The sequence below is a fragment of the Microcaecilia unicolor genome, chromosome 3 (genome assembly GCF_901765095.1).
Source record: "Microcaecilia unicolor chromosome 3, aMicUni1.1, whole genome shotgun sequence".
Taxonomy (NCBI): domain Eukaryota; kingdom Metazoa; phylum Chordata; class Amphibia; order Gymnophiona; family Siphonopidae; genus Microcaecilia; species Microcaecilia unicolor.
Genome location: NC_044033.1, coordinates 483,511,813 through 483,538,131, shown reverse-complemented (window position 1 = coordinate 483,538,131; position 26,319 = coordinate 483,511,813). Strand labels below are relative to the sequence as shown.

At 45.3% G+C, this 26,319-nt stretch overlaps 1 protein-coding gene across 5 annotated transcripts in view; it reads right to left on the bottom strand.

Annotated features, from left to right (window-relative positions):
• MYO6 (myosin VI) overlaps positions 1 to 26,319 on the bottom strand; it is a 407,005-nt gene that overhangs the window by 194,574 nt on the left and 186,112 nt on the right. For all 5 annotated transcript variants that reach the window (XM_030199055.1, XM_030199058.1, XM_030199059.1 and 2 more), the window contains exon 12: positions 17,501 to 17,645. In XM_030199055.1, the coding sequence (XP_030054915.1) occupies positions 17,501 to 17,645 (145 nt within the window). The remainder of the gene's footprint in view (positions 1 to 17,500; positions 17,646 to 26,319) is intronic.

The window sequence follows — 26,319 nt, the reverse complement described above, 5'->3', positions numbered from 1 at the left end:
TTTAAAAAAGGTTTGGACAAGTTTCTGGAGGAAACGTTCATAGTCTGCTATTGAGATGAACATGGGGGAAGCCACTGCTTGCCCTGGAATTGGTAGCATTGAATGTTGGTACTAACTGGGTCTCTGCTAAGTACTTATGACCTGGATTGGCCACTGTTGGAAGCAGGATACTGGGCTTGATGGACCATTGGTCTGACCCAGTAAGGCTATTCTTATGTTCTTATCTTATTTGCTGATGTTAGAAAGTTATTCAAAGTTGTTAAATCACAAGAGGAATGTGGGAAATTGCAAGATAACCTTATGAGACTGGGATACTGGTCATCTAAAGGAAAGATTAAATTTAACGTGATCATGTTCAAAGTGATGAGCATGATAAAGAGGAACACAACATATAACTACTTGATACAAGGTTCCATATTAGAAGCCACCATCCAGGAAAAGGATCTAGGTGTCATCGTTGATGATGCATTGAAATGCTGTGCTCAGTGTGCAGTGGTAGCTAAGAAAGCAAATAGAATGTTAGGAATCATTAGGAAAATAGTAGAGAACAATACTGAGAAATTTTTAATACTTTTGCATCATTCCATGCTGTGAACGTACATCGAATATTGTATGCAGTTTCGGTCAGCTCATCTCAAAGATATAGCAGAATTAGAAAAGGTACAGAAAAGGGCAACCAAAATGTTAGAGGATGGGATATAACAAGACTGGGCAGACCTCTATATAAGTCTGCTCAGTCTTAAATGTTTCTATTTTGTCGTCCCCATTTTCCAGGCCTTCACTTTCTTTTGTGTGTGTGTTTTTTTTTAATTCTAATGAGTGTATTTTGCGATCATAAAGACTTTCTATGTAGGGCTTATGTTACTGACCCTGCACTGTTGTGTGAACCTTTGAATGTTGCTACAGTGTGTGTCTTGTAAAATTAAATGTAGAACTCAAGTGGGGTCTTGCCAGTGGCCTGTATGAAGACGTATTACCTACTTTCTTTCTACTACTAACTAATAAAAGTAGTAAACTGATTCATTCCACAAACCTATGAACAAACAAGTTGACTTTTTCAATGTCAAAAGGCTCTCTTATTGTGCTCTTGTGCCCTGTATGTAATTGCTTTTCTGTCATTGTCAGCAACATATCAACTTTTAAAACGCTTTCTCAGTCAAATTGAACAACTTGCATTTTTGCTAGATTGAGCTGCTTGGCCACAATATTGGAATGGGTTCAACTTTATAGCAATTTAATTAGATTTATTTGTACTTATTGTAAGAGCAATGGTATCTGTCATGTTTCACTGATTTTGTAACAAGGCTGCTAGAATAATTTTCTGTCATCTTACCATCTTCAATTTCAGCTGGGAAAACAGCACTTTCAGTACCATGTACTGCCCTTTGGCCTGGCATCTGCACCCACAGTGTTTACAAAGTGTCTGGCTGTAGCCGCAGCGTCGCTAAGACTGGGAGTGCATATATTTCCTTATCTGGACGATTGGCTGGAGAAGAGCACCTCGTAGGACGGTGCCCTGGAGTCCATGCGAATGACTATTCAGGTGCTGGATCTACTGGGGTTCGTAATAAATTACTCCAAGTCCCATCTCACTCCTGTCCAAAAATTGGAGTTCATTGGAGCACTGCTGGACACGAAGACAACTTGGGCTTATCTACCCAAGGCAAGGGCAGACAACCTCCTCTCCCTAGTGTCCATAGTTCGAGCGTGTCAGCAGATCACAGCTCGACCTCCACAGTTCATGTAACTCCCATGGCACGTCTACATATGAGATCAGCTCAATGGACCCTAGCTTCCCAGTGGTGTCAAGCTGCGGGGGATCTGGAGGATGTGATCCAACTGCCCACCAATTTTCGAAATTCTCTTCAGTGGTGGACAATCTGGTCCAATTTGACCATGGGGCAACCATTCCAAATTCCTCAGCCACAGAAAGTGCAGACGACGGATGCATCCCTCCTAGGGTGGGAAGCTCATGTAGACGGGCTTCACACTCAAAGACCTTGGTCCTTTCAGGAAACCAGTCTTTAGCTCAACTTTCTGGAATTGCGAGCGATTTGGAATGCTCTAAAGGCTTTCAGAGATTGGCTGTCCAACCAAACCATCTGGATTCAAACAGACAATCAGGTTGCAGTGTATTTCACCAACAAGCAAGGGGGCACTGGATCTCGCCCTCTGTCTGGCCGACAGACTGAGTAGAGTAATGCAACCTCATGAGTGGTTGCTGAATATGGGCGTAGCCAGCAAGATCTTCCAAGTGTGGGGCACCCCCTAGGTGGATCTTTTTGCTACTCAGATAAATCACAAGGGCCCTCAGACCTGTTCTAGGCTTCAGACCCACGACAGACTAGCGTCAGATGCCTTTCTCCTTCATTGGGGAATAGGCCTTCTGTATGCGTATACTCCCATACCTCTGGTAGGGAAGACTTTGCTGAAACTCAAACAAGACCGCGGAACCATGATCCTGATTGCTCCCTTCTGGCTGTGCCAGATTTGGTTCCCTCTTCTTCTGGAGTTGTCCTTCGAGGAACCATGGAGATTGGAGTGTTTTCCGACCCTCATAACCCAGAACGAGGGGTCGCTTCTACATCCCAACCTCCAGTCTCTGGCTCTCACGGCCTGGATGTTGAGAGCTTAGAATTCGCCTCCTTAGGTATTTCTGAGGGTGTCTCCCAGGTCTTGCTTGCTTCTGGGAAAGATTCCATCAGCGACCCTAGCCAATGCTGGGGGGGTGGGGGGTTGGGAGGGCTGGAGATCCAGTGGGGGGGGGGGGGGGGTGAATCATCAGGAGGGGCGGTGGTCCCCTGTCGCTGGGGGGGGGGGAGTTGGTCGGCACCCACTGGACCACCAGGGACCATTTGCTGGGGGTTTTGGGGGGCTGGAGACTCAACGGATCTCCAGCCCTCCCTGAACCTGGGGGGGGGGGATCGTCGGGGGGGGGGGGGACTGGAAGTCCAGCGGTCCCTCAAGCCCCCTGTCGCTGGCAGGTTTGTTGTTGGTGGGGATGGAGGTCTGGCAGCATGCAAATGCATGCTGGACAGGTCTCACCATTCCTCCCCAATGATCTGCAAACCCTAACGCCAGTTCGGAGCTGGCATAGGGTTTGCCACGACCATCGACCCAATCTTTGGCGCGCTGGCCGCTGATTATTGGGAGGGAGGCGGGGCTAGTGCTGGGCAGACTTATACGGTAAATCAAGGTAAAGTATACACAAAAAAAGTAGCACATATGAGTTATCTTGTTGGGCAGACTGGATGGACCGTGCAGGTCTTTTTCTGCCGTCATCTACTATGTTACTATGTTATTGGGGAGGAATACCTAATGCCCTGTTTAGCATGCAGTTGTATGCTACTTGCGTGCAGAGCCCTCGAGCGCATTGTTTCACGCGCTCGAGGGCTCTGATCATGGGGCGGTAGCAAACGCTGGCGCTAGTATGGTGCTAACAGCCTCTAGTGCTGGCGTTTGCTTCTGATCATCCCCTAATATGTTGGGTTTTTAATGCAATGTATCAAAGAAAACATTGATATTTGGCTGATGTTTTGACCAGAGGCGTATCTAGGTGGAATGCAAGGGGAGTTGGCTGCTCGCCAAACAGATTTTGAATAAAATGGCACCTTTGTGGATCTGCCCTACAGCTTCACACTGATGCCTATTTTACAAAAGGTCTACTCCCCTGACATCAAACCTGGCTACGCTTCTGGTTTTGACTACCTATGAACCTTGTAGATCATTGCATTATTTTGCCATGATCTACAAGGCTCATATAGATGCTGAGTGCCCCTCTTCATATTCAATTGCAACTAGCTAGAGCATTTGTGCATTTTGGTCCGCAGTTGTGGAATATGTTACCATTATCAATACATGCAGAAACTTAAATACATGAGCTATCAAAAATTAGTTAAGGCATGACTGTATGTACTGTGAAGGATTTGTTTAGTCTGTATATTTAAGGTTTGATATTAACTAATGGTGAGTAAAGTGTATGGATAATGAATTCAGGAAGCAGGTGAAAGCCTGGCTCTTCTCCCAAGCCTTTAATACATAGGGTGACTGATTATACAGCACTCTGTACCTGGACTAGCGTGCAACACACACTGTAACTTAGATCAGTTCCATATATCTTGTTTAACTGCACAAAGAACTTGCCTTGAGTTTAGCCACCCATCTATTTATCCCAACTGACTCTGTACCATGCATCTTGTCCCCATCTTTATATCTGCACTTGGCCCCTCAGCTATATGGTAAACTGTATTATAGAAAAGCATTAGTAGCAAAGCTATGTTAGTTGAATGTTCTAATGCATGCTTATTAGGTGTATCATTAGTATTATGCTAACATTGTGTTGTATCTCTGTTATTTGAATTTCAGTACTGTTAAATGTGTATATTTTTGATCATGTTTCATAGCAGTCCAATTATTGGGGTTCAAATTGCTGTTTTCAAGTTTACCTCATTTAGGGGGTCTTTTACTAAGGCGCACTAGCGTTTTTAGCATGCACTAATATTTAGGCATACTAAATGTTAGAGACATCCGTATATTCCTATTGATGTCTCTAATATTTAGCACGTCCTAAATATTAGCATGCGCTAAAAATAGTGTGCCTTAGTAAAAGAGGTACTTATTGTATTTGTTTGTACTTGGTTATTTTACTATTGTTAAACTGTACCTGCGGCACACCGCCTTAGATGAATCTCTTCATAAAGGCAGTTAATAAATCCCAGTCAATCAATAAATAAATAATAAGGCACATAACTAACTATATAAATTTCAATCTAGAGTTATGCTACCTAATTGACATAAATTTAGTTGGAACCAGTGGGTCAAAAATAAATAAGGGCCCTTTTACTAAAATACACTAAAATTTTGAAGTTAATGTGTTCTAACATGGGATTTTATTATTTTGATGACTGGAGATTTTACACAGCATTTTCCCACTTTTTTTTGCAGGCCGCGTGTTAATGTTAGTGTTTTTGTGCAGTACCTTTAGAGAGTTAATGTGGGAATTTAGGAAGTGTAACTGTGTTATTTGACCATTTACCAGTTAACGTGTGCTGAGTATAATAACATGCTAACTGGCAAACACTTCCATGCCCCCTTAAAAAAAAAAAATTCAGCAACATGCAGTTTAATGTGCAGAAACAGGAACAGTGCTCACTTATGCCGACTACTGTAACAGTATCTTCATCGGATGCCAAGCCCAAATCATGAAAAAACTCCAAACCGCCCAAAACACAGCAGCTAGACTCATTTTTGGCAAATCACGATTCGAAAGCACAATACCACTTCCTGAAAAACTTCACTGGCTCCCAATCAAGGAACGTATAAACTTCAAAGCCCACACAGTGATCCACAAGATCCTCAATGGCGAATTTCCAAGCTACATGTCCAACCTGATCGATCTTCCAGCCAGGAACTGGACCAGAACATCTAGAACATATCTCAATCTTCATCTTCCTAACTGCAAAGGCCTCAAATACAAAACCTACTAGGCATCCAACTTTTCTGTCATAGGCAGCCAACTCTGGAATGGTATACCTCGACACATTCGAAAAACCACTGAACACCTACCCTTCCGAAAACTGCTGAAGACTTACCTCTTCAAACAAGCCTACTCAAAAGACCCGTCCTAATTCTCAAACATAATTCCACACCATTACATAAGCACATAAGTACATAAGTAGTGCCATACTGGGAAAGACCAAAGGTCCATCTAGCCCAGCATCCTGTCACCGACAGTGGCCAATCCAGGTCAAGGGCACCTGGCACGCTCCCCAAACGTAAAAACATTCCAGACAAGTTATACCTAAAAATGCGGAATTTTTCCAAGTCCATTTAATAGCGGTCTATGGACTTGTCCTTTAGGAATCTATCTAACCCCTTTTTAAACTCCGTCAAGCTAACCGCCCGTACCACGTTCTCCGGCAACGAATTCCAGAGTCTAATTACACGTTGGGTGAAGAAAAATTTTCTCCGATTCGTTTTAAATTTACCACACTGTAGCTTCAACTCATGCCCTCTAGTCCTAGTATTTTTGGATAGCGTGAACAGTCGCTTCACATCCACCCGATCCATTCCACTCATTATTTTATACACTTCTATCATATCTCCCCTCAGCCGTCTCTTCTCCAAGCTGAAAAGCCCTAGCCTTCTCAGCCTCTCTTCATAGGAAAGTCGTCCCATCCCCACTATCATTTTCGTCGCCCTTCGCTGTACCTTTTCCAATTCTACTATATCTTTTTTGAGATACGGAGACCAGTACTGAACACAATACTCCAGGTGCGGTCGCACTGGTCCCAGTACAGATCCATGCAGCACTCCACTATTCACCCTCCTCCATTCAGAAAAATGGCCGTTTAACCCTACTCTCCATTTTCTGTCCAACAACCAATTCCTAATCCACAGAAGGACCTGGTCCGCTATCCCATGCAGGAGTCTTTCATGAGGCACTCTGCAAAAGCCTTCTAAAAATGTAGACACACTACATCACCCGGCTCACCTTTATTGACGTTTATTCACACCTTCAAAGAAATGAAGCAAAACTTCCCTTGACTGAACCCATGCTGACTCTGTCCCATTAAAACAGGTTTGTCTGTGTGTTCCGTAATTTTATTCTTTATAATAGTTTCCACTATTTTGCCCGGCACCAAAGTCAGGCTTACCGGTATGTAATTTCCAGATCACCCCTTGAACCCTTTTTAAAAATTGGCATTATTCTGGCCATCCTCCAGTCTTGAGGTACTAAGGACGATTTTAATGACAGGTGACAGATCACTAGCAGATGATCAGCAATTTCATGTTCTTTCAGTATCCTGGCGTGTACCATCCGGTCCAGGTGATTTATCACTGTCAATTTGACTCAGTATGTCTTCCAGGTTCACTGATATTTCTTTCAGTTCCTCTGCATCATCACCCTTGAAAACCATTTCCGGTACAGGTAGATCTTTTACATCTTCTTCAAAAAAGACCGAAGCAAAGAATATCTCCTCTACAGCCTTGTCCTCCCCTGACTGCCCCTTTTGCTCCTTCATAAACTAACGGTTCCACAGATTCCCTCACAGGCTTTCTGCTTCTGATGTACCTGACAAAGGTGTTACTATGAGTTTTTGCCTCCACGGCATGTTTTTCTTCATATTCTCTTTTAGCCTTCATTATCAATCCTTTGCATCTAACTTGACAGTGCTTATGCTGCTTCTTATTTTCTTCTTTCAGATCCTTTTTCCATTCTTTGAAGGATGTTCTTTTGGCTCTAATAGTCTCTTTCACTTCACTTTTTAACAATTATTATTATTATTAGCATTTGTATAGCGCTACCAGACGCACGCAGCGCTGAACACCTGACACAAAGAGACAGTCCCTGCTCAAAAGAGCTTACAACCTAAATAATACAGACAGGCAAGACAGTTATGGGTGAGGGAAGTACTGGGTGAGAAGGAAGGAAGGAGCAAGGGGAGTGCAAATGAGTAGAAGCTAGGAGCCAAAAACGGAAGTGAAAAAGGTGGGTTTTCAGCATGGATTTGAAAACAGCTAGAGATGGAGCTAGAAGTATAGGTCCAGGAAGACGATTCCAAGCATAAGGTGCCGCGAGAGAAAAGGAGCGAAGCCTGGAGTTAGCAATGGAGGAGAAGGGGGACGACAAGAGAGATTTGTCCAGAGAGCGGAGTTCACAGGGAGGAATGTAGGGAGAGATGAGAGTGGAGAGGTAATGGGGGGCTGCAGAATGGATGCACTTAAAGGTCAGTAAGAGAAGTTTAAACTGTATGCGGAAGCGGACAGGGAGCAAGTAAAGTGACTTGAGGAGTAGGCTAGTGTGGGTATAACGATTCTGGCGGAAAACAAGTCGTGCCGCAGAATTTTGGACAGATTGGAGAGGAGAGAGATGACTGAGCAGAAGACCAGTGAGAAGTAAATTGCAATAGTCCAAGTGAGAGGTGACAAGGGTGTAGATAAGAGTTCTGGCAGCATATTCAGAAAGGAAGGTAAAATTATGTATCATACCTGATAATTTTCTTTCCATTAATCATAGCTGATCAATCCATAGACTGGTGGTGGGTTGTGTCCATCTACCAGCAGGTGGAGATAGAGAGCAATCCTTTTGCCTCCCTATATGTGGTCATGTGCTGCCGGAAACTCCTCAGTATGTCGATATCAAAGCTCCATCCGCAGGACTCAGCACTTAGAGAATTACACCCACAAAGGGGACACTCTGCCCAGCTCACCACCGCCGAAACGGGGGAGGGGAATTAACCCAGCTCATCCCCACACAAGTGGGGGAGGGGAATCCGTCCAGCTCATCCCCGCGGAGCGGGGGAGGGACACCACACCCGCCGATGCGGGGGGGGATCTGGCTTATCCTGCAACCGCAACCGCGGGAGGAGCTGACTGACCCTAACACCGCCGAAGCGGGAGGGGTACAAAGCTGCCCTACTGCCGCACGAAGCGGGAGGGAGCGCCGGCAGAATTTAGGTCTCAATCCAGCCCCGTAAAATGGGGAGGGGGAGAGGAATGCAGCAGCTCACTGTAACACAAAATCGTCTCAACTCCTGAAGAATCCAATTGAAAAAACTTGAACACGAAGTCCTCCTGAACAGGAACTGAAGAATAAACTTGAACCTGAAATGCAACCAGAATATAAACAGTACAGATATCTGGGAGGGGCTATGGATTGATCAGCTATGATTAATGGAAAGAAAATTATCAGGTATGATACATAATTTTACCTTCCATATCATCATGCTGATCAATCCATAGACTGGTGGGATGTACCGAAGCAGTACTCACCCAGGGTGGGACACAGAAATCCCTGACCACAACACTGAAGCTCCAAACCGGGCCTCCGCCCGAGCAGCCACAGTCAAGCGGTAATGTCTGGAGAAGGTATGAGCCAATGCCCAAGTTGCCGCCCTACAAATCTCTTCCAATGAGACAGACCCGGCCTCTGCCATCGAGGCCACCTGTGCTCTAGAGGAGTGAGCCTTCAGCTGGATAGGCGGCACCTTCCCTGCGGCCACATAAGCCACTGCAATGGCTTCCTAGACCCATCGTGCCACTGTAGGCTTGGCAGCCTACAGACCCTTACGAGGACCTGCGAACAGCACAAACAGATGATCCGACTTCCAGAATCATTGGTCACTTCCAAGTATCTGATGATGACTCGTCTCACATCTAGATATTTGAGAGCAGAGTACGCCTCTGGGTAGTCCTCCCTACAAAAGGAGGGTAGACAAAGCTGCTGGTTCACATGGAAGCGAGGACCAATCTTGGGCAGGAAGGAAGGCACTGTGCGAATAGACACTCCTGCCTCAGTGAACTGCAGAAAGGGCTCTCGACATGATAGCACCTGGAGCTCGGAAACTCTTCTGGCTGAAGTGATAGCCACCAAAAGACTGCTTTCAACGTCAATTCTTTCAGAGATGCCCTCGACAAGGGTTCACAAGGCATAAGTACATAAGTACATAAGTAGTGCCATACTGGGAAAGACCAAAGGTCCATCTAGCCCAGCATCCTGTCACCGACAGTGGCCAATCCAGGTCAAGGGCACCTGGCACGCTCCCCAAACGTAAAACATTCCAGACAAGTTATACCTAAAAATGCGGAATTTTTCCAAGTCCATTTAATAGCGGTCTATGGACTTGTCCTTTAGGAATCTATCTAACCCCTTTTTAAACTCAGTCAAGCTAACCGCCCGTACCACGTTCTCCGGCAACGAATTCCAGAGTCTAATTACACGTTGGGTGAAGAAAAATTTTCTCCGATTCGTTTTAAATTTACCACACTGTAGCTTCAACTCATGCCCTCTAGTCCTAGTATTTTTGGATAGCGTGAACAGTCGCTTCACATCCACCCGATCCATTCCACTCATTATTTTATACACTTCTATCATATCTCCCCTCAGCCGTCTCTTCTCCAAGCTGAAAAGCCCTAGCCTTCTCAGCCTCTCTTCATAGGAAAGTCGTCCCATCCCCACTATCATTTTCGTCGCCCTTCGCTGTACCTTTTCCAATTCTACTATATCTTTTTTGAGATACGGAGACCAGTACTGAACACAATACTCCAGGTGCGGTCGCACCATGGAGCGATACAACGGCATTATAACATCCGCACACCTGGACTCCATACCCTTCCTAATAACACCCAACATTCTATTCGCTTTCCTAGCCGCAGCAGCACACTGAGCAGAAGGTTTCAGCGTATCATCGACGACGACACCCAGATCCCTTTCTTGATCCGTAACTCCTAACGCGGAACCTTGCAAGACGTAGCTATAATTCGGGTTCCTCTTACCCACATGCATCACTTTGCACTTGTCAACATTGAACTTCATCTGCCACTTGCACGCCCATTCTCCCAAGGTCCTCCTGTAATCGTTCACATTCCTCCTGCGACTTGACGACCCTGAATAATTTTGTGTCATCGGCGAATTTAATTACCTCACTAGTTATTCCCATCTCTAGGTCATTTATAAATACATTAAAAAGCAACGGACCCAGCACAGACCCCTGCGGGACCCCACTAACTACCCTCCTCCACTGAGAATACTGGCCACGCAATCCTACTCTCTGCTTCCTATCTTTCAACCAGTTCTTAATCCATAATAATACCCTACCTCCGATTCCATGACTCTGCAATTTCTTCAGGAGTCTTTCGTGCGGCACTTTGTCAAACGCCTTCTGAAAATCCAGATATACAATATCAACCGGCTCCCCATTGTCCACATGTTTGCTTACCCCCTCAAAAAAATGCATTAGATTGGTGAGGCAAGACTTCCCTTCACTAAATCCGTGCTGACTTTGTCTCATCAGTCCATGTTTTTGTATATGCTCTGCAATTTTATTCTTAATAATAGCCTCCACCATCTTGCCCGGCACCGACGTCAGACTCACCGGTCTATAATTTCCCGGATCTCCTCTGGAACCCTTCTTAAAAATCGGAGTAACATTGGCTACCCTCCAGTCTTCCGGTACTACACTCGATTTTAGGGACAGATTGCATATTTCTAACAGTAGCTCCGCAAGTTCATTTTTTAGTTCTATTAATACTCTGGGATGAATACCATCAGGTCCAGGTGATTTACTACTCTTCAGCTTGCTGAACTGACCCATTACATCCTCCAAGGTTACAGAGAATTTGTTTAGTTTCTCCGACTCCCCCGCTTCAAATATTCTTTCCGGCACCGGTGTCCCCCCCAAATCCTCCTCGGTGAAGACCGAAGCAAAGAATTCATTTAATTTCTCCGCTACGGCTTTGTCCTCCTTGATCGCCCCTTTAACACCATTTTCGTCCAGCGGCCCAACCGACTCTTTGGCCGGTTTCCTGCTTTTAATGTATCTAAAAAAATTTTTACTATGTATTTTTGCTTCCAACGCTAATTTCTTCTCAAAGTCCTTTTTTGCCCTCCTTATCTCCGCTTTGCATTTGGCTTGGCATTCCTTATGATCTATCCTGTTACTTTCAGTTGGTTCTCTTCTCCACTTTCTGAAGGATTGTTTTTTGGCTCTAATGATTTCCTTTATCTTACTGTTTAGCCACGCCGGCTGACGTTTAGTCTTTTTTCCCTTTTTTCTAATACGTGGAATATATTTGTCCTGATCCTCCAGGATGGTGTTTTTAAACAGCATCCACGCCTGATGCAAGTTTTTTACTCTGCGAGCTGCTCCTTTCAGTCTTTTTTTCACCATTTTTCTCATTTTGTCGTAATCACCTTTTCTATAGTTAAACGCTAGCGTACTTGATTTCCTAGTTTCACTTCCTTCAATGCCAATATCAAAACCGATCATATTATGATCACTGTTATCAAGCGGCCCTCGTATCGTTACCCCCTGCACTAGATCATGAGCACCACTAAGGACTAAGTCTAGTATTTTTCCTTCTCTTGTCGGCTCCTGAACTAGCTGTTCCATGAAGCTGTCCTTGATTTCATCAAGAAATCCTATGTCCCTTGTGTGTACAGATGTTACATTAACCCAGTCTATATGCAAGGCTCTTAGCACCAGATTGAGATTCCACGCTGGTACCACTGCGTGCAGAGGAGGGCGCAAGTGAATAACTCTCTTGAGAAAGCGCACCACATCTGGCTGCAATGCCAGGGAAACACCCTTCAGGTGACGTCTGGGCCAATCCGAACTCACCAGGATTATCCGGCCCGGATGCTTTGCCACCCGGCCTAGCACCCTGCCCAACCTGGGCCAAGGCGGGAACACAAAGAGGAGCTCCTGTGTCGGCCACTGTGGGAGAAGTGCAACTACTCCCAGAGATCGAGGGTCCCGTCCTCTGCTGAAAAAGCGCGGCACTTGGCAATTGGCTGAAGACGCCATCAGATCTAGGCTCGGCTGGCCCCAGCGCTTCGTGATGTCCAAGAACGCCTGAGCAATATTCATGACTCCCGCAAAGTGGGCCGCCGACAGCTTTTCCAGGTTTGCTTCCGCCCACAGGCATAGCTTCATGGCCTCCTTGGCTAGAGGGGCGCTCCTGGTACCTCCCCGGCGATTGACATAGGCCACAGCCGTGGCATTGTAATCCATAACCTGAATTGTAACAAATTGTATTTCCATTATTCATAATGTATTGTAAGCCACACTGAGCCCGCAAAAGGTGGGAAAATGTGGGATACAAATGCAATAAATAAATAAATAAAATTGTCCGACAGGACCCGTACTGGCTTCAGCGCCAGGCCCGGGAGAAACTCCAAAGGCGCCAACCGAATGGCTCTGAGTTCCGGGAGGTTGATAGACCACTCTGCCTCTGCAGGGGACCAGAGCCCCTGCGCTGTCCTTCCCAAGCAGTGGGCTCCTCAGCCCCACAAAGAGGCGTCCGCCGTGACGAAAACCCACTCCGGGGTCACCAGAGGCATTCCTGCGGACGGCTTGTCTGGCCTCAGCCACCAGCTCAGCACCTTGCGCACCGCTGGATCCAAGGGAAGGCGCACAGCGTAATCCTCCGAAGCTGGAGACCATCACTGCAGCAGAGAGAGCTGTATAGGTCTCATATGGGCCCTGACCCAGGGCACTACTTCCATCGTGGCCGTCATAGAGCCCAACAGCTGCCCATAGTCCCGAGCCCGAAGAGAAGAGGCTGCTAGGAACTTGTCCACCTGAGCCTGAAGCTTGACAATCCGATTGTCTGGCAGGAACACTATGCCCACTTGGGGGTTGAATCGAACTCCCAGATACTCCAGGGACTGAGTCGGGCGCAGCTGGCTTTTCTCCCAGTTGATGATCCACCTCAGGGAGCTCAAAAGAGCAATCACCCGGTCTGAAGCTCTGCCGCACTCTGCATAAGAGGGGGCTCGGATCAACCAGTCGTCCAGATAAGGATGGACTTGTACTCCTTTCTTGCGTAGGAAGGCCACGATGACCACCATAACTTGGAGAAGGTCCGCGGAGCAGTAGCCAACCCGAAAGAGAGGGCTCTGAACTGGGAGTGTCCTCAGAACTGCAAAACGCGGAAAGCGTTGATGAGGAGGCCAGATGGGAATATGCAAGTAAGCTTTCTTGATGTCCAAGGATGCCAGGAACTCCCCTGCCTGCACTGCCGCTATAACAGAGCGGAGAGTCTCCATTCGGAAGTGCCGAACTTCCAAAGCCCGATTGACCCCTTTGAGGTCGAGGATAGGCCGGACAAAACTTCCTTTCTTAGGTACCACAAAGTAAATGGAGTAACGTCCCTTGCCAGGGTGATCTTCTGGCACCGGAACGACCGCACCCAGGCGGATCAGATTGTCCAAAGTCTGCTGCACTGCCACAGCTTGACCGGAGACTTGCAGGGAGAGTGCACAAACCCGATTCTTAAGGGTCGGCAGAACTCTAGCTTGTAGCCGTCTCTGATGACTTCCAGCACTCAAGCGTCTGAAGTTACCCTGGTCCACTCGCCCAGAAACGAGGATAGGCGTCCTCCAATCTGCTCTGGGCCATGGACCAGCGCCCCGTCATTGGGTACGAGACCCTGGGGGAGGACCGGAGGAGGCACCTCCAGGACGGCGGTCTCTGCGAAACGAATGCTGCTTGGGGGAGAAATTCCTTTTGATGGAAGAGGGGGCAGAGGAGCTCGACTTGCCCGGGCAATACCGACGGGCTTCCTGAAACCGTCCTTTGGAGGAACCGGGGCGGGCACCATTGGCCCGATCCCTGACCTCCGGTAACCTCTTGCCCTTAGATGTGCCGAGATCGGTCACAATCTTGTCCAGCTCGACCCCAAAGAGCAGCTTGCCTTTAAAAGGCAACTTAGCCAGGCGAGACTTAGATGCATGGTCAGCAGACCAATGCCACCGCCGTACAGAGACTGTCTGAGCCATACCTTTAGCCGAGGCTCTCAAGACATCATACAGCCAGCCTGCCAAGTAGGCCAAGCCCGATTCCTGAGCTGGCCAATCAGCCCTCAAGGAAGGATCCGAGGGGGAAGCCCGCTGCGCAAGCGTCAGGCACGCCCTGGCCACATAGGACCCTCAAATTGAGGCCTGTAAACTTAAAGCAGCCACCTCGAAGGACGACTTTAAAGCCGCCTCCAAACTCCTGTCTTGGGCGTCCTTTAGGGCCGTGCCACCTTCCACCGGCAACGCCGTTTTCTTAGTCACCGCAGTGATTAAAGAATCCACGGTAGGCCCAAGAAAGGCCTCCCGTTCACCTTCAGGCAGAGGATAGAGGCGGGACATAGCCCTAGCCACTTTAAGGCTCGCTTCTGGGAAATCCCATTGAGCCGAAATCAAGGTGTGCATTCATGCACGTGGAAGGATCTAGGCGGGCGCTTAGTCCCCCGCATAATGGCAGAGCCAACAGAGGCTGAGGGAGAGACATCCTCCGGAGAGGAACTCTTCAAAATGCTCATGGCCTGCACTAACAGGTTGGGCAAATCCTCTGAGCGAAAGATCCGTGCTGCAGAGGGTTCATCCGCTCCATCCGAGCGGGAATCCGTCTCCTCCAAGGAATCCACAAAGGACCGTTGGGAGAACTCAGATACGCTGCCCCCATCTACATCAGAGGAGACCGAGTTCTCTAGGGCCTGGAAGTCCACCCGAGGGCGTTTGCTTCCAGAGGCCTCAGCCCCTTGATCAGAGGGGGGAGCCGGGGCAGCGTTTATCATAAGAAAAGCCTGATGCAGCAGCAAAAAGAACTCAGGGGAGAAACCCCCTAGACTGTGCACTTCTGCTGCCTGGGCCACGGCCCTAGACGCACCCTCAACCGGCGCTCGCAAGAGCGGGGGAGAAACATGCTGCGCATCCAAAATGGCGTCCTGGTGCAAAACTACGAGAAGGAGCCGCATGGGAAGAACGGTGCTTAACTTTCGCCGCTTTCTTGCCGTCGCCCGAATCAAGGGCAACCATAGCATTAACGTCTCCCAGCTCGAGGGCGGCCCAAGAAGAAGCCGTTCGAGCAGAGTGGCCGGCCAACATGGAGTGGGCGAGCAGCGGGGGATGGGCGCTTATGGCGGGAAAAACCGCCACACCGGAGGAAGAACCAGGACACTGACCGGACTCCAAACTGATGCCCAACAAAGGCGATTCAGGCTTTGAAAACCCCCGCATCCCCGCTAGACGCACACACGCAGTCCGGGGAGCGAATCTTCTCGCCCTCCGACGCCATAAGCCACGTGGAGACCGAACGGGGAACCTCTTGCCCACTATAAAAAGGTAAAATTATCTGCTTCTCGCTCCGAGCTGTAACGAACTGGTGTCCCAGTGAGCAGCTGCAATAAACGCTGTTATAAACGTTGATATAAACGTTGAAATAAACGCCCTTAAAGGACGTCCAAATTTATTTTTTTTTTAAACGGAGCCAGCGGGAGAAAAGGAGGGACCTGGCACCACCAGGTTTGCACTTGCTCAAGAAGAGCCCTCAACCCCAGGTACTCAACAAAACCTAAAGATTAGGCTTGGAGACCTAGCCAGAGCTGCTGCTGTGTGTGACCACCACCTGCTGAGATAGAGAACATACTGGAGGAGTTTCCGGCAGCACATGACCACATATAGGGAGGCAAAAGGATTGCTCTCTATCTCCACCTGCTGGTAGATGGACACAACCCACCACCAGTCTATGGATTGATCAGCATGATGATATGGAAGGGGCGAATTTTGCTAATGTTGTAGATAAAGAAGCGACAGGTTTTGGCGATCTGTTGAATGTGTGCAGAGAAGACAGAGGAATCAAAGATGACTCCAAGGTTACGAGCCGAGGAGACCGGGAGGATGTGAGAGCCATTAACAGAGATAGAGAAAGGGGGAAGAGGGGAGGTGGGCTTATGGGGAAAAATGAGAAGTTCAGTTTTGGTCATGTTTAGCTTCAGATGGCGTTGAGACATCCAAGCAGAAATGTCGGACAAGCAGGCTGAAATTTTGTCCTGAATTGACGCACTCAACTGATCTGACTCTGCTGCAAAATTGTCTTCGGAAAGTGGCCATCGGGCTTCACGAATATCGTTTAGTCCTTAATCCAGACAAAACCATAGCTATCTGGATTTCAGGTTTTCTACCACCGCCCTCTATGAATTCAATTCTGTTTGATATTCTTTCCTTATTACAAATTCATCATTTTATATCTTCTTATAATTGGTTGAGAGAAGATCTTGAGGACTCAGAGCATCTTGAAAATCTGTGGATGTTGCTGGGTAAACTGTAAAGTCCTATCTCTCTTTTATATGCTGGACTGGGAATAGGATTTAGGAGAGGAGCTTGATATGCATGCTTGCAAACAAATATTTAAAGAAGTTAAAAAGGCTTCTATTTGAGTAGTGCTTAAGAAGAATGCATATAAAATAGTGACCAGATGGTACTATACTCCAGAGAGACTGAAAATTTGTTTCCCTGTATGCTCACAGAGGCTTGTTGGTGTTGTGGAAGAGCCATGGGCACTTTTTTCACATTTGGTGGTGCTGTGGGCTCTTACAGCCTTTTCGGAAGGGTGTGACACTTATGCTTTCACAGGCTTTGGGTATTTCCTTTCCTTCTGAGCCTACATTTTGTCTTCTGGGCTTGGCTAATTCCAGCAGACGTAATGGCAAACTAGAGTTAAAATAATTTGACTTACAGCAGCAAAATGTGAAATTACTGCCCACTGGAAAAAACCCCATTGGCCCTACCTTGCAACAGTGGGCGACAAGTTCGAGTGGTTCGAGACTTGGAGCAGTTGACCGATTGTCATCATGCTTTCTTCTTTATGAGACTTTTGATTCTGCGGGGTGGGGGGAGGGGGACAGAGGGGTTGGGGACTTATATGTGTACTTCTGTTGTTGAAGGACTTGTGTGTTTGTTTTGTTATTTTGCCTCAAACCAAAATCTTTTCAATAAAAACAAAGTTTAAAAAAAAACCAGCTTACTAAAGAATGTGGGTGAAGGTTACTAATTTATTTTATATCCCTCAGTAGAAAGAAAATAAAAGGAGTCCTGAACTTCAATTTTATTAAAGGCTGTTCTTAAAATAAGAGTAAAGGTTAAAATACAGAGAACAGTTTATGCAACAAAAATATATGTTCTTAGTTTCCTGACTGCACTAAAAAAAAAAAAAAAATCCAAGCTTACTTGATAACTGTGCCTTTAGCGCCCCCTGCTGTTGTAAGCATGACTCTGGAGGTTAAGCTGACTCGCAGATCCTCCTGATCCAGCCCTAGCAGCTCTGCACAGAATTCCAGTGACTGACTAGATTTGTTCTTCAGGGTGCATCCACCTATTGAAGAGTTTGAGAAAAACAATAAGTCAATTTCAATACCAAACCCACCAGCACTACGCTGTTCAGTTAAGTTACAATCTAATTTCTGTATTACTAGTAATTTAGGATCTAGTTAATGGAGTTACACATATTGGCTGAGATTTAACCCAGTTATTCACAGTGAAAGCACTATACACAAAGGAAGCACATTTGCAATCTACATATTCAGATGGCTTTGTGTGTGTACAGAACTACAAACCTTAAACACCCCAAAAATATGGGGTTTACTTAATATTCACTAACACCTAGATTCTATAAACGGCGACTAAAATTATGTGCACAAATCTGCATGCACAGCTGATTTTGCACATGCAACTGTTTAATGATCTAATCAGCACCAATAATTGGCCAATAACAAGCAATTATCAGTACTAATTAGAACTTACGAATGCACTGGTCCGCGTAACTTTCTGTAAAGTGGTCCATGTAAATTCTAATGTGTGGATCACAAAAGGGGACGCAGCCATGGGGGGCATGAGTGAGTCATGGGCGTTCCTAAAAATTATGCTCACTATTACAGAATAAGCCCGATCCACGCCTAAATAAGATGTGGGCATTTAGACCAGGTTTTAGTTGGCGTAAATGGCTGCGCCTAAACTTTAGTCATGGGACAGCTGCTATGAGTATTCTATAAACTGCACCTAACTTTAGATGAGGTTTACAGAATACTACCAAGAGTGTTTTTTTCAGTAACAATTTTCTGGTGCCATATATAGAATCTGGCACTAAATACATAACAGCAATCTCTCATTCACACAATGTTTCAAGTAATTTTGCGATATCAGCATGTTTAAAAAAAAAACTATTCCAGGAATGTGCTTTACTATGGGCAAGGAAAACATGGATGCAAAAGCAGCCTACATGTTTCCACACATCTGCACAGCTGTAAGACACCACATCGACTGAGGTGTCAAGGTCTGTTCTACATGCAACTGCATGGTCCATCCAGCCTCCCTTACAAGGCAGCTAGATTTGAACCTGGCGCTCTGCACAGGTTCCACTTCTTCATGATTAAATGCTAGTACACATAATCTCTCTGTCTCTCTCCCCCTGCCAATTTTGAGGCACAGACCATAGAAGAGTGCCCAGCACTAGTCCTACTTCCCAACTACTGCAGTTGCCGTTGAAGCCCATTCCAGCCTTGATCCTGATTTGGTTTTGCCATTTACAGGACCCAGACCATAGATGTCTGCTGGGCATTGGTTTTACTTCCCAACCAATAGGCAGTACTAAGCAGTTGCCTAGAGCAGCTGCTTCTGGGGGGGGGGGGGGGGGGGAGGGGGAAGGTGCCAAAGAGCAGCTGAGCAGTTGCTGCCTGCCAGCTCTGCTGTGAGGTTCTGTGAAGTTTTCAGCTATTGACTGACAGGAAAGGAACCAAACCTTGATCAAATTTAAGCATTGAGCCAACATTTTATTACTTAACAACACAAGAGAAGTAAGAGAGCACGACACCATACCATGAAGTGTGAAAGCCAGTGGCGTACCAAGGGCAGGGCGGTGGGGGCGGTCCGCCCCGGGTGCACGCTGCTGGAGGGGTGCAGAGAGCAGCCGCGCGCCTGTCGGCTCTGCTGGTTCCCTGCTCCCTCTGCCCCGGAACAGGTTACTTCCTGTTCCGGGGCAGAGGGAGCCAGTAGAGCCGACAGCCACGTGGCTGCTTCCCAACACCCCTCCAGCAGCGTGTGTTGATACCAGGTATGCTGATGCGTCAGGAGAGGGGGGTGTGCAGCAGTGATCCACCCCGGGTGGCAGCCGACCTAGGAACGCCACTGGTGAAAGCAAATATGAAAGGATATAAAAATTACTCCCAGCCCACTGTCTCCTTTCATTGGCAGTGGTAAAGTGGACTGGGGGGGGGGAACTAGTGGAGGCGTTGCACAGGGCACAACTACAGGGTCAAAGTACATAAGCACTGCCGTATTGAGACAGACCAAAGGTTCATCAAGTCCAGTATCCTGTTTCCAAAAGTGGCTCAAAACTCCAGCATTGTACAAAACAGCACCAGAAAATACTGCCACTATAACGCAGCTAAAGAACTTCCAAATGCTCAGCACTAATGACATGCAAATTTTATGTGTGCTGTTAGCACTGATGATTGGGAAGTAAGGAGGGGGGTACGTGTCCAGCACATGTGCACAAGAAGGAGCCTTACATGGCCAGGGGGAGGAGGCACCAGCACAGCAGTCCCAATGCAAAGGAAGGCAGCAGTGGAACGGGTGGCCGGGGGAGGTGGAGGTAAGGAAGTCTCACCTCTGGCCTCAAAGAAACCTCCTTGCCTTGCCTTTGCTTGCAATGCTCCTCAGTGGACAGGAGGAAAGTCAGCAACAGTGCAGAATTCAGGTGATTTCATTGTCTCTCTTTTTCTTCTCTCTGCTGTCTTGTAAAATGTAAGTTTTCCCACTAGGAAGTTTCCTATGCCTTGTTATTATTGGGGGGGGGGGGGGGTTGTCTGTGATATAAATATGCAAAACCACCTTTTTAAAGGAATTTGCTGGCCTGATTACCTAACACCAGTTCCGAGCTGACATAAGGTGCCCGACAGTAAGTGCGCCCTTGTTCAGGCTGCTCTTCTTTTAGCATCGTGGTTAATTAAGAATGGCCTAATTTTAATGTGATTTGCATACCCCCTGCACTAACCTGTGACGAGGTCATTGCTCCCCGCACTGGAGACCTCCAAGCATTCAACACTAGCAAATGCAGGTGCTAGTCCGGCACTAAGGACCTTTAGCGCTCACATTTGCTTCTGAGCATCAGGGCCTGAATGAATTCTTTGCTTCAGTCTTTACTGAAGATGTAAGAGATCTACCTGTCAGAGGGTAGAGCAATCAAAAGTAGGGATGGACAAAAGCTTACACACAAAGGGAGACAAAAGGAAAGTTCCAATTTTAATATCCAAGCACCAATAGTTAGCACCAAGGGACCCGACACAGACCCGTGTTTTGGCAAAATAGCTGCATGCTTCAGGGAGTAGCCTAGTGGTTAGTGCAGTGGATTTTGATCCTGGGGAACTGAGTTCAATTCCCACTGCAGCTCCTTGTGACTCTGGGCAAGTCACTTAACCCTCCATTGCCCCTGGTACAAAATAAGTACCTGAATATATGTAAACCGTTTTGAATGTAGTTGCAAAAAAACCTCAGAAAGGCAGTATATCAAGTCCCATTTCCCTTTCATAAAAACAAACATAATTAAAAACCAAAGTATAACATTTGCTTTGTTTTGACAGATTGCAAATGCAAAGTACATAAAAACCCGAAATAAGATAAAACTGATATATGAATAAAAGCATAAAACTAATACAAATTCATGCTAAAAACACATGATAAGAGAGAATGAATATGTCCAGTAACTAATATGTCCATGTGACTGGTTTTTCCTTAATGTTATCTATTATTTTGTCCTATAAATTGAATTGCTGCCATTTTTAAGATAAGTGGATGAAATGTTGATAAATTACTGATGTTTGGGACATTGTATATTATAGTTGCTCAAATTAGTCCCCACATATATATTTATATTAAAATTGGTCTATTTAGTAGAATTTATTATTTTGTTACATTTATGATGTAATTTTGGTCCATTTTATACTTTGGTTTTTAATTATGTTTATTTTTATTACACAGAGTTTGACCCCTGAAGAAGGCGGTTATTCCACCAAAACATGGACCATGTCGGGTCCCTTGGTTCCTATTGTTGGTGCTTGGAAATTAAAATGGGAACTTTTCCTTGGGTAGCAAATTACATGGAGTGGATGGTATAAACTTTAAAGAATACTGAAAAAACTCAAACATGAAATTGCTGATCTGCCATTAGTGATCTATAACCTGTCATTAAAATCATCCATGTAATGCTGAGCCTATCCCGATGCAACTACTTTGTATACCCATAACATGGGGTTAAGTACGCTACCTAACCCAAAAGATTTCAAAACAAATCTGGCTTTCAAGATAACTAGAACAGAAAATTAGGTAGGTTCCTAGATCAGATGTAAGTAAAACATTGGATTCATATTTATGGTATTATCTAGCCTGAAAACCAGAATCTTTGTGAACTTCAAAGTGGAGTACCCCTGACTCTCCCCACCAAAGTTAATAATGTGGAATACCTTGGCAAGATATGCTGTTCACGATACCACTCATTAAATATAAAGGTTCTCCGATCCTTTCTTGAGGAATCAAATGTTCACATTTATGAGAAAGACCCTGAGGATCATTTATTTTAGGTGCCTGGAAGAGTGCTTGCAATTATCAAAATAATTAAAGAGTACATTATACATGTACATTATCAGTGTCGTACATATAACCTGGAGGAGTGGAGGAGTGGCCTAGTGGTTAGGGTGGTGGACTTTGGTCCTAGGGAACTGAGGAACTGAGTTCGATTCCCGGCACAGGCAGCTCCTTGTGACTCTGGGCAAGTCAGTTAACCCTCCATTGCCCCATGTAAGCCGCATTGAGCCTGCCATGAGTGGGAAAGCGCGGGGTACAAATGTAACAAAAATAAAATAAAAATAAAAAATAAAACTGTTGCTAAACATACTGAAGTAGAATCTGAACTCAGCTCATATAACATATCAGATGTGCATAAGATCTGAGAACAGTCCAGAAACAAGTAACAGCAGTTAACAGTCACTTTTCTACAGAATCTTCACTGTACTTATTTTTCTTGGTTATGCACTCGCCCTTACAGCACAAAATGTTCTTGTCCATTCCTGGTCTATTGACACGTTACTAGAAATTCATCCACATTAAACTTCATCAGTCCATCTGAAGTACTGTAATGTTTTAAGGACTCCCTTTACCAATTATGAAGGCATAAATAATGCATTAGACACGAGCACAAGAGGTTGTGATAGGCTGGGGGTAGAGGCAAACTCAGGAATATGAGGAAGAATTTCTTGACAAACAAGGTGGAGGCATAAAACAGTCTCTAAATAAGGGGTCTCCAACAGCAGTGCTTGAGGGTCACACACCAGAACATTTGTGCGCAGTTTGCACGCTAAAATGTATATTTGGGCACGTAAATATTTTTATTTGTTGCATTTGTATCCCACATTTTCCCACCTATTTGCAGGCTCAATGTGGCTTACATTGCTCCGTTACGGCATTCGCCATTCCAGAGTGGATGTTACAATTGTTGTTACATAGAGAATGGGTTAACATGATAAAGTTAAGTATGCAGGCATAAAAAGAAGTCAATCAAAATGGAGGTCGAGTGGTAAGGTGTTGTGGTTACAGTTATTGGACGTTGTGGTATGCGTTGTTGAAGAGATAGGTTTTCAGAGATTTACGAAAGTCAGTTAGTTCGTGGACTGTTTTTAAATTACGTGGTAGTGCATTCCGCATCTGTGTGCCCATGTATGAAAAGCTGGATGCATGTGTTAGTTTGTATTTCAGTTTTTTACAGCTTGGGAAGTGTAAGTTAAGGAATGTGCGGGCTGACCGGTTAGCATTCCTGGGTGGTAAGTCAACAAAGGTCTAGCATATAGGTTGGCGCATCTCCGTGAATGATTTTATGGACTAATGTGCAGATCTTGAACGAGATGCGTTCTTTTAGTGGCAACCAATGTAGCTTTTCTCTAAGGGGTTTTGCACTTTCGTAAGTGCTCAGCTTAGGCACACAGTTAACTTAGAACATAAATGCAAGGGAGCATAGGGAGCATAATGGTGGGCTGTTATGCATGTAATTTACAGAATACTTTACGTTATGTGCTACACTGCCACATTTAGAACACACATTTACATGTCTTACTGACATGGCCTAAGTGGGTGCACCTAACTGAAAGCACAAAGAAGCTGATTTACGCTAGGATTCTGTAATGAAAACTTGGCACCCAGCGGCCATTATAGAAATCACGCTCAGAGCGCTGCATCTAGGCTCTTAACTTTGGCACTCAGTTATAGACCTGTCCCTCTAGATGCACTTTTCTCTCCTATATATTCACCAGGGAAATCCTGAAAACTCAACTAGTCTGTAGCCCTCAAAGACCAGGGCATAGGAAGCAGATTTTGAGAGCAATCGGAGGAGCAAAACCTCATGCAAACTACCCCTTCCTGGACACAGTGAAGGCATTTGCTCAATATTAGGAGTGCTGAAGAACACACTGCACCCACCAAGTTTATGTACTGGATTTGGAGAACCCTGCTATAAATGGAAGGGCTGGGGTAAAAGCTGTGTTGGAATGCAAAAAAACATGGAACAATGAAGCAGAAAAACAAGGGCAAAACCAGAGCTCAAGAAAAATCTAAAGTTGAATGGCAGATAAGGCATGTGGGCAGATTATGTGGGCCTGACAATCATCAACTATCATCATATTACATGCTTCTACATCAGGGATGTCCAACCTCGGTCCTCGAAGGCCACAACCCAGTCAGGTCTTCAGGACTCCCCCAATAAATATGCACAAGATCTATTTGCAAATCAATGATACTAGTCCAAAAAAGTATTTTTAAAGTGGGGGCAATCAAATCCAAAAGTAAATCAACCCAGCGCTTAACAGTTCCTTTATATTTTGGAAAAGGACAGAATAGAAAAGGCTATACTATTGGGTCATATGGAAGCCTTGGCAGCAACTCTTTTCACACAAGGATACAGCCTGTGGCTTCCCAAACTCATCATCAGCCTCCTTAATTTATGACCCCAATCTATCACTAATCATGTTTTTTTTTCAATGTATAATTTTTTATATTAAAATCTTTAATTAAATTTTCCATAAAACTTTATCTGTTTCTGAGAAGCAGAGCCGGTAGTGGGAGGCGGGGCTGGAGGTTGAGAGGCGGGGATAGTGCGGGGCAGACTTATACGGTCTGTGCCAGAGCCAGTGATGGGAGGCGGGACTGGAGGTTGGGAGGCAGGGATAGTGCTGGGCAGACTTATACGGTCTGTGCCAGAGCCAGTGGTGGGAGGCGGGGATAGTGCTGGGCAGACTTATACGGTCTGTGCCAGAGCCGGTGGTTGGGAGGCAGGGCTGGTGGTTGGGAGGCGGGGATAGTGCTGGGCAGACTTATACGGTCTGTGCCCTGAAGAGCATAGGTACAAATCAAAGTAGGGTATACACAAAAAGTAGCACACATGAGTTGTCTTGTTGGGCAGACTGGATGGACCATGCAGGTCTTTTTCTGCCGTCATCTACTGTGTTACTATGTAAATCAGACCCAAGCCAACATGGGCCATGTATCGTCATGCTGTGCCAGGGCATAAAAGTCCTTGCTCACTACACCATACCACTCAGGCTTCTAAGAAACAGATAAGTTATGAAAAATTTAATTAAAGATTTTGAAAAACATTATACACACAAGCCCTCCCCACACTTACCTTTTCCAAAATATTGAAAGAAACATTAAGCGCTGGGTTGATCTGAGATCTTTCTGCATGCACTCTCTCCATTATATGCAAACAGATCTTATATTGTAAAAATCCTGAAAACTCAACTAGGCAACAGCCAAGGTTGAACATCCCTGTTTCAAAAGAACCCTTGACAAAAAATATGATAAAAGATAGTGACAGCAAAAGGTTCAAACAAGGGCAACCAAAATGATAAAGGGAATGGAACTCCTCTCATTTGAGGACAGGTTTAAGAGGTTAGGACTCTACAGCTTGGAAAAGAGATGGCTGAGGTGGGATATGATAGAGGTCTACAAAATCCTGAGTGTAGTAGAACCTTTAAACATGAATCGACTTTTCACTCTTTCAAAAAGTACAAAAACTAGGAGCACTCAATGAAGTTACAAGGAAATACTTTTAAAACGAACAGGAAAATATTTTTTCCACTCAATGAATAGTTAAGCTCTAGAACTCATTGCTGGAAAATGTGGTAACAGCAGCTGACGTATCTGGGTTTAAAAAAAAAGGTTTGGACAAATTCACAGGGAAGCCACTGCTGCCCCTGAGAGCGGTAGCATGGAATCTTGCTACTATTTGGGATTCTGCAAGGTACTTGTGACCTGGATTGGCCTCTGCTGGATGTAGGATATTGGGCTAGATGGACCCAGTATGGCTATTCTTATGTTCACCTATTTTATTCGAGCACATAAGCATTAATAACAGAATATAAAATTAGTGGCTAAAACTTGGTGAACCATTTATTCTGTTCTTCACAGTCAATGAATAAACTTTAGATAAACAGTTAAGGCCGGCTACAACCATGTCAATGTTCACATATTTTTTATGCACGACAATGAAAGAATTCCCAAGCTAATTTCTTTCTCCTTCTAACACTTTCAAATTTACAATCAACTGATTTAATTAACTTTTCTGTGGCAGTCATCCAACCCATAGAGTGTGGTGAATAATTCTCAGTGCTTGTGAATATAATGAGAACGAAGAAGAAAATGTTCAGTAAAAACTGTCCACCTACAGCTGGTAGTTAAAGAGGTTAGAGCGGAAAGATGCAAATGTGGGAACTCTGCTTTCATTTCACTAGTCACCTTTTTTTTTTTTTTTTTTTTAAACCATGTGACCTTAGGCAAGGCAAGTGAAAGAACTGATAACACTAACAATTTGTTTACACATCCCCGATACCCTTAAAAATAATACCTATGCTTTGAGAAGGCTTTTCCCAAGGCTACATAATTATTACTCTAGATAAGCTGATTTTAATTATTGTTCTTGGGTCATCTCTTTGAAATGCAGTTACTTACCA